Genomic DNA, 13,054 nt, shown 5'->3' on the forward strand with positions numbered 1-13,054 from the left:
GAAGACAACCCGCCTGTGAGAAACGTATCTTTAAAAAAACAAACTCACGAAGAGGGACAAGAAACGTTAAAATAATATCACGGAAGCTCCGCGCGACGTGATAATCCTATAACAATCTTAGATGAGAGAAAATAAGATTGAAATAAGGGAAGAATTGCACAATAAAGTATCCAAACGGAAAACAGAAATGCAATTTTGAGAGTGTACTTAGCTTGCGACTGCACTCGACCGCAGGCGAAAGTAAAAGAGGCAATGGACGCCAAATTGCGCGACGATCTTGGGATAGTGCGTTGGTAGGGAGATGCAGCGCGCGCGCAGGAAAAATTGTGTACTCTATATTCGGCACGCAGGTTCATCGTAATGAACTAGCAAATCAAATGGGTATATCCCAGTTATTGATGTAAATATCTAACTTTCAATCTTGCTATTTTTAGGACAGGTCTGAGTAGTAAGTGCGAACGAAACGTTATAGATTTGGTCCTGGAGTCCTGGACCTGGTTCGACAACAGAGAGATCAGGACCAAAAGCTTTCTTCAGAGTACAAAGTAACAAGGTAAGATAATAAAATGGATCAACCTTGTGTAGTGTTGAACGGACATCTTCCTGTTGAGTTTGCCCATGTTCCATTTTCACCAACTGGAAATTCAACCCTCTCGAGACGCGGAGAAGTCCATGTTATATTCCGGCAAATTGCTTCACAAAATAAGAAAATCGAAAGTTTTAAAGGCTTCAACAAACAAGGCTGAAGCAATGGTAATATTTAGCAACTTGAATACCGTATTGAAAATGGTTGAAACATTTATGAAATTTCCTTCAAGAAATGAGCTGTGCCCCCCAAAAATGTTTTTTTGTGCCGAAAAAGGGAGTTGAAACAAAATAAGCGAATTCACTCTAAAAATCAAATGCATCACGATTTAAACTAAGAAAGTCAGGAGGTGAGATAACTTGGAGCACTGATGCGAAGTCACTATTTTTTAAAAGCACCCTAGACATGCTAAAGGAAAACATATACTCTTCCTTTCTCATTCTTCACCTATACGACACACCTTCTTGATATAGACTTAAGAGAGCCTTGATATACAAGTAAACAGATAATCCACCAATATTGTACAAACAGTAAAGTACAGCTGTATTAAATGAACGCCCCGAAGCGCAGCGGCACATGGATGTATCAAGGGTCCGTTTTTTATAAAGTTTTGCAGCAATGTTAACTTTGCCATTATTGCAAGTACAGTAGAAACCATGAATTTGAGAGGCTGCATGATTAATGCTGCTACCATGGTGGTTGCCATTTAGGAAGATTTACCATAGTTTAAGGTACGTAAGGGCTACGTTCATATAATATTGAAAAATATGTATAACTCAGTGCTAAACAAAATTGTAAACCCTACGATCATCATAATGGATCTGTACGTAAAGCATACGATCGTCGTACACCACCCTCGGGGGAACGTACGAGTTACAGGATACGATCACCCTACAACCACCCGACGATGACCGTAGTATGCTAATTTATCTAAACGGGGAATAACTACTCAGCCCCCCCCCCCAAAAAAAAAAAAAAAAATAATAATAATAATAAATAAAAATAAATAAATGAATAAAATAAAATAAATAAATAAAATAAAATAAAAATAACTAAATAAAGCGCTTACCGTTATTTTGAACTGAAATTGACGATGAATCTAGAAAACCGTTGGAATTTTCTGCCATGCTTTGAATAGAATCACCAATTAGATGTTCTGTATCCAATGCCGTCATATTGGTCTCATCAAGGTAGATATTCAAATCAGCCTCGATACTTCCTGGTCTGAGAGCTCTACATACTACCGATACACCTTCGAGACCTGTACTTGTTCTCAGACCTTCTTCCATCTTTACAACAGACACAGACCAGAAAAACAGTGATGTATTTTATCATGAATTATGAACACTCGATAACAGTCCTATAAATCTATCATGTTTACATGTAGTTGCATTATAATAAACTCATATTTACTGCAAAAAAAATGTGATCTTATGTCCCTCGCGTTTATTTCTGTTATTAGTGATATATTATTGTGAATCCGACAATTCATTTGATCGTCACAGAAATATTTTTATTAGCGGTTCCTCGGTGAAATGATATAGGGATTTTTTTTTAAATAACATTAAAGAATAGACTTAGCCGGAATTCTTCAATTGAATCGGTTTAATTGTATTTTCCTTTATTAAGATGTATATTTACATCAGATGTAAACAAACATCTTGATAAAATAAAAATACAATGTGAGAAAATCGGCCACGTGGACCCTCCGCTTGAGAAGTTAATAAAATCCCTGCGGAGAACCACTACGAAAAATATACAAATGATACGAATTGATTTCATTATATTACCTTCACACGCATAGGTCTATCACATCTGTAGCCCATTTCTTTCATTTAATGACATTCAATTACCTAGTTGGTATTAGTATCCTCGTTATAAGGTTTGTTGAGAAACGATGGAAAAAATATTAGACAAATGCACAGATCAGATGTTGTTTGAAGGTTTGCATGGTGGCATGTACAATTGCTGATGTGGTTTACGGTACACCATGTGGAGTGTTATAGAAACAGTGGATAGAAGAAGGGGAAAAATGAATAGGCGAGAAAGTGGAGATTTGAGAGTAGAGTATTCTTTCTTGAAAGTAGTCCTGAAAACCAAACTGTAAACCAAAAGGAATGTTGAGTGAGAACAGCTTGAGTAGTAGAGCTGATGAGGAGATATGCTGGCTTGAGTCGGCGAGTAGAGATGATGAGTAGAAAAGAGACTCGACGTTTCAGACAGGTTGACTGTCCGTCTTCAGGAGACTCATCAGCTCATCAGCTCTAACCACTCAACATTCCTTCTGGTTTACATTCCTTTTCAGGACTACTTTCAAGAAAGAATACTCTCAAATCTCCACTTTCTCGCCTATCCATTTCTTCTCTTCTTCTATCCACTGTTTCTATAACACTCCACATGGTGTACCGTAAACCACATCAGCAAATGCAAAGATGTTATAACAATCGTCCCACTGTTTCCTCAGAGCCCCAGTATAATGCTTTATGTTCTTAGGATAAAATTCTTCAAATTTATCCAGTCTTCGGATTGGTTCTGTACTAAATCTCAATAAATAGATCGTTTTAAACTTCAAATCGTGGTGGTGCCGTGGCTTAGTGGTCTAAGGCGCCTGGCTATACATGTACATGAAAAAGTCCAAGGATCTATCCCCGGCCGCGGCAGCTATGCCTGTGAGCAAGGCATTTAATCTACAATGGAATTATAACTTCTGATTGAATTTCATATCATAAATTGTTTCTTAGATATGATCTCAATCATCGTTATCGGAGTACATCATAATAATAGAATAATGAATCGGGTTTTCTCTGCGACAAGTGCCGATAATGAAACTCAGTAAAAACTCACAAAGGTGGTGATATTGGAAGCCGTTTCTTTATAAATTATTGAAGTTTGGTCACGAAGCTCTTCGCGAAATGGAGTAGCAAATCGAACATTCAAAACTTCTAAATTGGTTAGATCTGAAAAAAAAAACAGACAGGAATTAAAGGGGGGGGGGTGTACTGTGTAGTCTCTCATTGTCAGTGTGTTATAAACACATAGTCTTAAAATATACGTTTTCAGATATACAATTGTAAGTCAATTTATTCTTTGTAGTATTTGTATATATACAAATACTACAAAGAATAAATTGACCTACAATTGTATTGGTATAGAGAAACTAAAATTGTTTTGATATACTTGGTAACATAAATATTAGTATAAATATATTGAGTAGTTAATCAACATGTTATCATTTAAATGGGTCTACATTACTAGACTACACTAGCATTATGGGTCAGGAACTGGCCAGGTATGAGTAGCTGATGACTCAAGATGGCGCTATTGGTTCGAATCTGCTTTAAGGTTAGGGTTACATTCACGGGAATCGGGGAAGAACAAATTTATTGTCATGTGTAAAAAAAATCATACCCGGGATTTGAGCAGAAAGGAAATATGTGATTATTGGGTAGGTAGACCTACTATGTCGATCCATGACACTGAAAAAAAATAGGTGATTTTGGTTATGAATGGTATTCAATTTAAGAAGCCAACTCTCCTAATATTGATTCTGCTCTCCATCTTTGGTATGCTATCACACCAGGGTTTACTCTTCGAGAATGCTAGGATTCGAGAGCATCCAGAACAAAGGTAACTAGCTGTACCAGCTGGAAGTCCGAGAAAGTCAAAATCTAAACTAAAGTCGAAAAGGTTGCATCTTAGATGATTGTATTTACCTCTAAGATATACAGATGCTCGCGTCGTCTCCAAAGTTTCTCCATTTCTACCTTCACCTCTACAGAAGTAATACCCGATGTCATTGTGCGAGGCAGCCATGATCATCAGAGGATTCCGATTCTCACTGTTAGTCAAAAGGACACCATCTCCTCCTTCTCTTACAGTTTTGTACCAGTGGTACCGCTTGGCATGGTCGAAACCGCATGTCAGGTTCACATTGGCATTGATACTGACTATTTGGCTAAACGGATGTTGAGAAACCTCTATTGGGACTAGAATAGGACCATGAGATTGCGAGCAATATGGACAGATAACGATTATTATAATGATGAAGAAGATAATTGTGATAAGTGTGCAAGACAATAGGAGAACAGGAATGTCACAAAAAATTAGGTCATGTTTAAATGCTCGGTTCTGTCGTTTCGCTCGGGCATTGTCTTCCATGTCTGGAACGACATGTTTATACATAATTATTCAACGAAACTTTTAAGATATGACCCAAGAGAGGGTATCATTTCCGTAATAAAGAGCTTTCGAAAACAATCAGTCTTCCCGTGAATAAGCTGATGTTTCTTCAACTCAGTAATGAATTTGATATAAACTTCGGGTAAATACTTGCTAATTGTGAAATAAAAACAATGAGTTGAAATGTATTGCCCGGAACAAGAATTTGTAATATGGAGATAGGAATGTAATTACTTACGAATGGGTTCATCACAATGAATCCCGTCATAATTATCTTGGCATTCGCACTCATACCGTCCTTGTCCTACGTTAATGCAGACACCATGGACACACGGATTTCGTTCGACACAGGGATTGGGGTTTGCTGTAAAGATATATATATATATATGAATAATAAATAGGGGAAAAGAAGACAGTAGTGTTTAATAAACATATAGGGCCAAGAATATGTAATGACTTTTTCAGGAAGTGTAAGACACGCTGCATGCTATTTCAGTCAACATGTAATCGTTGAAGCATTATTCAAAACAGTCTCCCCAAATTCGTATGAAGCTCACTTTGTACAGGCTTTTCCAAATGATATCTTTTTAGAAAAGGCAAACTGTAAACATTTATGTGTTCTTCGTATCACCTTATCCTGATTGCACACAAGTCATTCAGTTAAGCCTGATAATAGCATCTGTGCAATCAAAACTAATATTTGGTGTTTACCTCTAACAGAAAACTGGCAAAATATCGTATATATCACGGTCGTAGCATAAGATAAAAGGTGAAAGAAGTCAGAGATATCTTACAGGAAAGGCAAACTGTGTAAAACAACAAAAAATCTTTTGGGGGAGGGGGGTGGGGGCTTTGCCAGCTTGCACAAACCTATTTGACAGTTGAGTCCGGTAAAGGTATCCATGCAGTCACATCGGTATCCGCCATCAGCAAGGTGATTGCAAGTTCCTCCGTTTAGGCAGGGGTTTGAGAGACAACCACCTTTTAAATCAAGAAAACCGTACAAATCTACCTAATCTCGAGGGCAATTCCATTTTTCTAGCATCAAGTGGGATTGACATACCAGAAATAAAGATAATCGCAAATGTAAAGATTTGTTGGTCTTCAGCAGTTTAGTAGGGTATCCTGATAATCATCACAGTTCATTTTTTCTCACAAAATGTATTTAATAAATGCGGGTTTAACGTTTATAGGGTTTTCTGTAGTATGTTTTAGATTTGAATTTTCGGCACGTTTTTTATAGGAAAGTGCAACGTGTTTAATGGCCTATAAACTTATCTCATACATTCTGATGGTACTTAATTCTTCAAACTGTATTGTCTAGGACAATGTTGCCATAATATCAGATAAAATACTAGAAATGCCGGCCAAATCATCTCAGAGGGTAACTATACAGTTGTAAGATGATGTTTTATTGAGCAAAAATCATAGAAAATACATATATTGTGTACATTTGTATAATCATGTTATAATCACAACCTTAGCCGCTATAAACGCTAAAGCACTCAAGTAATAAATCCACCTCCACCTATAGTTTCCTTTAAAAAACATAGCCTAAAGGTCAAATCCACCCCAGGAAAATGTTAACTTGAATAAATAGATTAAAATAGCATAGTGCTGAAAATTTCATCAAAATCGGATGTATAAAAGGAAGTTATGACAAATCAGTGATATGCACAACTCGGTTGGTCAGTCGATGATGTCCATCATTCACTATTTCTTTTGTTTTTTTATTGTTTGAAGTATACAATATATAGATTTGACAATAAGGACCAATTTGACTGAACCATATATTATTAAACAATGCTAATTCCACATGTTCAGGGAGGAATTAATCGTTGTATCACTTGACAATGGGGAGAAAATTAGAATATTTCATATAATAAAATACAAAAGTGTCCTCATAGTCTCCTCATTTGCATACCAGCCAGGATGTGCATTAACTGTTTTGTGAAATTAATCGAAATTTTAAAATGTCATAACTTTCTTATTTTACATCCGATTTTGATGAAATTTTCAGTGTTATGCTTGTTGAATCCTTCTATTATTATTCAAATCAACTTTTTGTTGGGGTGGACTTGTCCTTGAACTGTAAGCTGGGGTTTTTAACAATGTCATCACAATGAGAACGACTCGAATCAGCCACCATGTGCTTCAAAGTTTTGTTGTGTTAACACAGATAATGCAAATTCAAGCTCATGAGGGCTTCTTTACATTAAACCTTTCATCTTGAAAGATTTTCTCCGATCCCCTCGAATTAGGATTTTGACACATACAGTACGTGTCAGCCAGGTGTACGGATAATCATCTCTTCACATCAACATTTTATGAAAGATGACGAAATGACAAGATCGTGGATATTCTCATGTCAATATCATGCAAAAGAGATGATTACAGTACAATATCCAAAATCAAGTCATGTCAAGTCAACACCCTTTAGACGAGATGATAAGATTACAGCATTTCTAATCTCGTTGTTTCTTCAACTTCTGTAGAAGAAACGATGGTTGAGATGGCGGGACCTCGAATTTTGCCATGTCAACATCCTGCTGAAGAGGTATGACAGGACCTCAGATCTCATCATGTCCACATCAATTAGAAGAGATCATCGGATGACATGATCTTGGATTTAGCCATACTTACATCTTTAGGATATCTTTAGGATATCCCCATGAAGGGAACTGGTCATCTGAACATCTTTCCTCAAGGATGCCACCATGAAAATATAATTTTAAAAAACTCCACCCTAATAAACTCACCAGAAAGAGAGATAGCAGTGACAATCATGTCGACATGACCATTAGGATAGTTGTCAGAGTCCTTCTGACCAGTCATGACAAGCCACATATGGGTAGTATTCACATAAACATCATCGACATAATTTGTGTATCCCTGGATGGACATTATAACGGACTCTACGTCAGATAGGTCAGTCCCCGTTCCGATCTGCACTCGCTCATCACAACAGCCAAGAGATATGTGCTGAAACCTGATATGAAATCCAGAGTATTGGTTGGTTTGTAGAATAAAGGCATGGTGTTCCCGTTCAAACAGTTCCAAATCTGAGATGGCATAAGATTCCCCTTCACTGAGGATGGTCGGTGAACGATCTGTCAATAACAAAATAGACAGCAGACTTAACACTCTTGAAGTCAAAATAAAAGCGAGTTATAATTTCCCTTCAAAACTTTCAAGTTCACTGTCATTTGTTTATTCCATGCTCCATTAAAAGAGACAAGTATATGCACCTGACACACCAAATGAGAATAAAGAACAATATAGAGCAAATATTACACTTGTAAACTTATAACGAGGGTTTTTTCAGAGATGTTGAAAACTATATACAAGGAACTATATCTTCACAAATCATCTCAAAACAAGAAAATGATTTATTCATAAAAATGTAAATTTTTAAGAAAAAAAAATATTTGTAAAAGATGCATATATGCAAAACAACACCCAACATCCATACCTACAAAGACTCCTGTCTAAAATGTTGGTGACAGTTCAGGTAAGCGAATTATTCTCAAGAACATGTACATGCCAGTCTTTTAAAAGTGTAGGTGCTTATGAATCCTTTCTCCACAGTGGTTTCCCTATGTGCACTTATTCATAATTAATCAGATATCTATATGACGTCCGAAATGCTTAAACTACAGTGCGTATCAAAAAAAAGTTTACACTTTGAAGAAATCCTGTAAAATTATACATTTGTAATATCCTGAAGATTTTCCACATTTTATCATTGATACAGATCCATTTAAGCAAATGACGATATAACTATCGAAAAATATTTCCGCTTGAGTGAGCACCACATACTTTTGAAAAGTTAGTGAAAAATGATTTGCGCAGAACTTTGAAATAGCTATCTGAATAAAAGTAAACCTTTATTTTGAAGAACACATATAATTTAGCAATTAAAATTGGTTTGAAGATATCTTTGACCTCTTTTAACTTGTTTCCTTGCCCAGTACACTTCGAAAAGTGCATTGCGCCCCGCCCTACTCCCCCACACACCAAGGCCATCAAGACGATATTTGATTTACACTGAGCTGTGATTTACATAAAATGAATTAGACTTGATTTTTATTTTGTTAATCATTGTCAAGCTTGGGAAAAGTGTGGGGAAACAAGTATTACATGAAAAATTAAGTGTCAACCCACTTTGAATAATAAAAACTTAGTGAAAAAGTGCTGGAAATGTCTGATAACTTTTGTTCAGATTCAGTTATGTCCTCAGATCCAGCTGGCACAAAAAGGGTAAAAGTTGTGCTTACTAAGTGTTGAAATTTCAATTTGGGTGGCAAATTTGTTTAAAAAATGCTTGAATGTATCTGTTTTATCTTAATTGACTAAAAATGCAAGGGAAATGTTGGAAAAATGTATTGCAGATTAAGTTTGATTTCGCCCTTTCCCCTTGACACTGCGTGAAAACTAGCATTTCTGCACAGACAGATTTCTGCGAGCTTTACAAAAATGGACAGTGCTCACTCAAGTGTAACATTCTGTCAAAACTTTTACTTTCATTGGATAGATGAGACCCTAACCCAATATTATATGTGAAAAAATTACCCACATGTTGTATATTCTTTTAATTCCCAGATTTTTTTCAAAGTGGAAACTTTTTTTTGATACGCACTGTATAAGGCATTTATTTATTTTATCTTTTGAGGTTGCATTTTACATCAGATTAAAAAAAATTAGTAAATTCAATAAGAACGGTAAATAGACAAAACGTAAGTAACACTACACTTTATAGATTATTCTCTTCCCGTATGTGAGGTTGGGATTTACCCTTATTGAAAGTGTATGTACATATTTTGTTGCTTATTATAGAATTTGCTTTATAAATACTTTCAAATAAGAGTAAATTCCAATCCTATTTTTTTCAACCCCTTATTTTTACCCAATCCTGGGAGAGGGAGGGGGGTAATGAATTTAACTTAGAACGGTTATTTGGTTTCATATCAATATCCAATATTCCATTTGAGATACCTTAAAATTATGTTTTGAGCTTAATCTTTGCTTCACCAACTAATACCATTGGCATTCACATGATCGATCATTTCTTACGAGTTAGACACAAATGGCGCCTGCCTTTTTCTGATTCTTTAGTATACTAGAATTTAGAAGTTTAGTCATAGCTGTTAAATGTAATAGCAGTCTAACAGTACCACATGATGTTTCGTCTCCGTAATCGTCGCATTCGTACCGTCCGTTACATGCGTAATCTGGAGGCACACTTGTTCTTGAATCCTTGCATGGTATCCATCCTACATGATATATGATATTAAATGGAAAAGAAGGTTATATGATTTTTACATGTAAGATAAGTCAAATTACAAAAAGAAACAAAATTACAAAAAACGTTTGCGGATACCAGCCCGCGAGGTGAGAAGGGAGGCGCAGTTGTGCTTAAATAAGAATAGATAAAAATAAATAGAATTTACCATGTTTACATAATTTCAGAAGTGGCTTGCAAGATTGTTTTTTCGATCGAATATACGCTTTCAAAGAGTCCAATCCCCACCAAATACCTCTTTATTTTGGGTTAAATAAGTGAAGACGTGATTTACAAGGTACAATTTGCGTATCTTACATTACAAAATATTTTGGGGTTGTTTTAAGAGTTTGATTTTGATTTCGACTTCATGGGAAACAACTTACCTCTGGAGCTTAGTCAAGTTCAAGTCTCTCATGCACATTTGTTTTCATTAAACTTTCACCGACACGATTATATTTCCGACTGTGCTTACGACCGTATACGCAGTGGGGGTGGGGGACTTTAATAACTTCCCTCTTTTACATAACTTTTGCAAAATTCACCAGAAGTGTACATAAAATCCTCCAATTTCACATTAAAACATGCAAAGGTCCCCATGACAAGCTCCGTCAATCTCGAGTTTCTTAAAAAGATATGTGTGCGTCTCGCCGCCCCTTTTCCGGGGGGGGGGGTCTGTTTACAGCCACAGATGTGTCCACTTATGTAAATTCATTCAAAAGGAATTTAAAACGAATTGTTTTCAAATAATAACAGCCCCTGTTTTCGTATCGTAATAAAGAAGCTTCCGTTTTGTATGAAAACAGTATGGATATATTGATCCGCCACTGTAAAAAATATTCGGCAAAATTTTAACCAGCACGAGGGTAATTATGTATCCAACCAATTTGGGGTAGTATTTTACCCAATGCTGGAAGCATATTGTCCAGTAAGGTTAAAAAATAAGCAGAAATTACTTTAGAATGAGCAAAATTTTCATCACACTGGATAAATAATAATGCCCAAAAGAAATGCCCAATGTTGGTTGGATACATAATTACCATCATGAAGCATTTTTACCCAATATTTTTAAGAGTGTCATTTCAACTTTTTATCCTACCCACTCAGGAGCAACTCACTCAGACCACAATTATATGACCCACTAAACTTGCTATGAAAGTGAAAAATACTTTAAAATCAGTAAAATTACGAAATGACAAGTTCTTGGCTACCAAATTACCTTGGCCTAAGCTAAGACATGTAGAATTAAGACTAAATATTGGTCATAATCAGTTCGTTGATAAACTTAATAAGAATGGGTGGGTTACTTATTCAAAATATTTTTTTCAGATTGATATCATTATTCACGCTTCGGCTTTATGACGGTCCTTAAATTGCGATTATTACATCGACTTATTTTTACAAACGAACGAACGCCTCCTTAGTTATATATATTCTAATGATCTAGGCGGGGAAGGAGTTTGAGGGGTAAATTCAAATAGCCCGGGCCTTCCTGAGATTATTAAGCGATACGGAACCATCGCTCAAATGATACACTTGTATCAGTCTAATTTATGCCAATTAAATACTCACCGGACATGTTAACGGCATTTATGTCTAAATTAAGATCGCCGTAGACACCATTTCCAACTAACTGCGGACCAATCAAAACTATCCATATTTCTTGGCTCTCAACATACAACTCTTCATACGTATACAACCACCAATGAGTAGTCTTGGTAGTGAATGTTTGAACAACTGACTCCTGGTTGGTTGAATCTTTTCCTGTCCCAATAATAATACTGAACACTGCATCATGTCCACAGTAATAGTCAAAGCATTCCACGTATGTATACAGGTCAACACGAAAGCCATTTCCAGTGTTCGTTTCGAAGAGCCAATTTCTGTAAAGTCGTTGATAATCGTAGTACCAAGTGTAGACACTGAAGTAAAACGTCTCGTTGTTAATAAGTATTGCTGCAGATGCGTCTAGTGGTAATAGAATAATAAGTTTAATTGTAAATATAACAATTTAATCAGGTTATTTGACATATTTTACAAGAACATAACATATTCCTTATAATTATTAGAATGGCTCGTGATTTCTTCTGTGCGTTTCATAAACGTTTCCAATTTCGTTTACATGTGAATACGAAAGAAGAAAACATCTGTTTATGAATTTAGAATTACTTAATAAAGATCATTAAGAAAGTAAGCAAGGTAAGATTAATTTCATATACATACATATATATCCCTCTCATGAATGTTCAAGAGTATTCTAGATAAACGATTGGTCAATTCGTAATCACCAGATTATGTGACAAAGTAGAATTTTAATAGGAAAAACACATCGCTGAAAATAGCTCCGTAAAATTTTGTTATAGCTCCGTACATTTTAATTGAATTTGTAGCTGTCCTCGATACCCCTGCCAACACAAGTATCTGTATAAATGCATCTGTGTAATTTTGTCTGAAAGAGAGCAGCAAAAATGGACATCTCCACTCTGATCGATTAACAGGATTAGTAGTAAGGTAAGTATCATTGCATGGAGAAAGCTGCGCATGCTCCGCTCGATGTGTTCTCTCGAGGGAGAACTGCGCAAGCTCCCTAGTCTACAAATGTAGACCCACATCTGCAGTGTGTGTACCTCAGCTGATTCAACGAGTCTGCATAGCAGACTATGTCTACTGAGGCTGCATGGCTCGCTTTGCAAACCAGTAGCAGATCCCACCTCACGAGCCATTCAGAGTCTGCATAGCAGACTACATGCTCCCTGTATGCATACCGTATTTCCGCGAAAAATGCCAGCGCATATGGCAGCGCTCGCTCGATATCTGAAAAGTCAATGTCGAATTGGGTCCTTTAAATGATGAAGCATTAAAATTCAATGACGGTCCCCAAAAGTTCCAAGAGCTATTTTCCCTTTCATTTCATTCACAACATATATAAAAATCAAAATAGTTTCAAGAGCCGATGCGCATAAATTTCTCACATTTATACAATATATAATTATATATATGTTTACAAT

At 36.1% G+C, this 13,054-nt stretch overlaps 1 protein-coding gene across 1 annotated transcript in view; it reads right to left on the reverse strand.

Moving 5' to 3' along the window:
- The window catches only part of LOC121423781, a 55,852-nt gene that overhangs the window by 25,934 nt on the left and 16,864 nt on the right, over positions 1–13,054 (reverse strand). The window contains exons 4-12 of the mRNA XM_041619270.1: positions 11,619–12,014; positions 9,940–10,038; positions 7,525–7,875; positions 5,636–5,746; positions 5,004–5,129; positions 4,300–4,572; positions 3,431–3,543; positions 1,656–1,875; positions 577–693 (exon numbers count right to left, since the gene is read on the reverse strand). Of these exons, the coding sequence (XP_041475204.1) occupies positions 577–693; positions 1,656–1,875; positions 3,431–3,543; positions 4,300–4,572; positions 5,004–5,129; positions 5,636–5,746; positions 7,525–7,875; positions 9,940–10,038; positions 11,619–12,014 (1,806 nt within the window). The remainder of the gene's footprint in view (positions 1–576; positions 694–1,655; positions 1,876–3,430; positions 3,544–4,299; positions 4,573–5,003; positions 5,130–5,635; positions 5,747–7,524; positions 7,876–9,939; positions 10,039–11,618; positions 12,015–13,054) is intronic.

This window comes from Lytechinus variegatus, chromosome 11, assembly GCF_018143015.1.
Source record: "Lytechinus variegatus isolate NC3 chromosome 11, Lvar_3.0, whole genome shotgun sequence".
In the NCBI taxonomy this organism is placed as follows: domain Eukaryota; kingdom Metazoa; phylum Echinodermata; class Echinoidea; order Temnopleuroida; family Toxopneustidae; genus Lytechinus; species Lytechinus variegatus.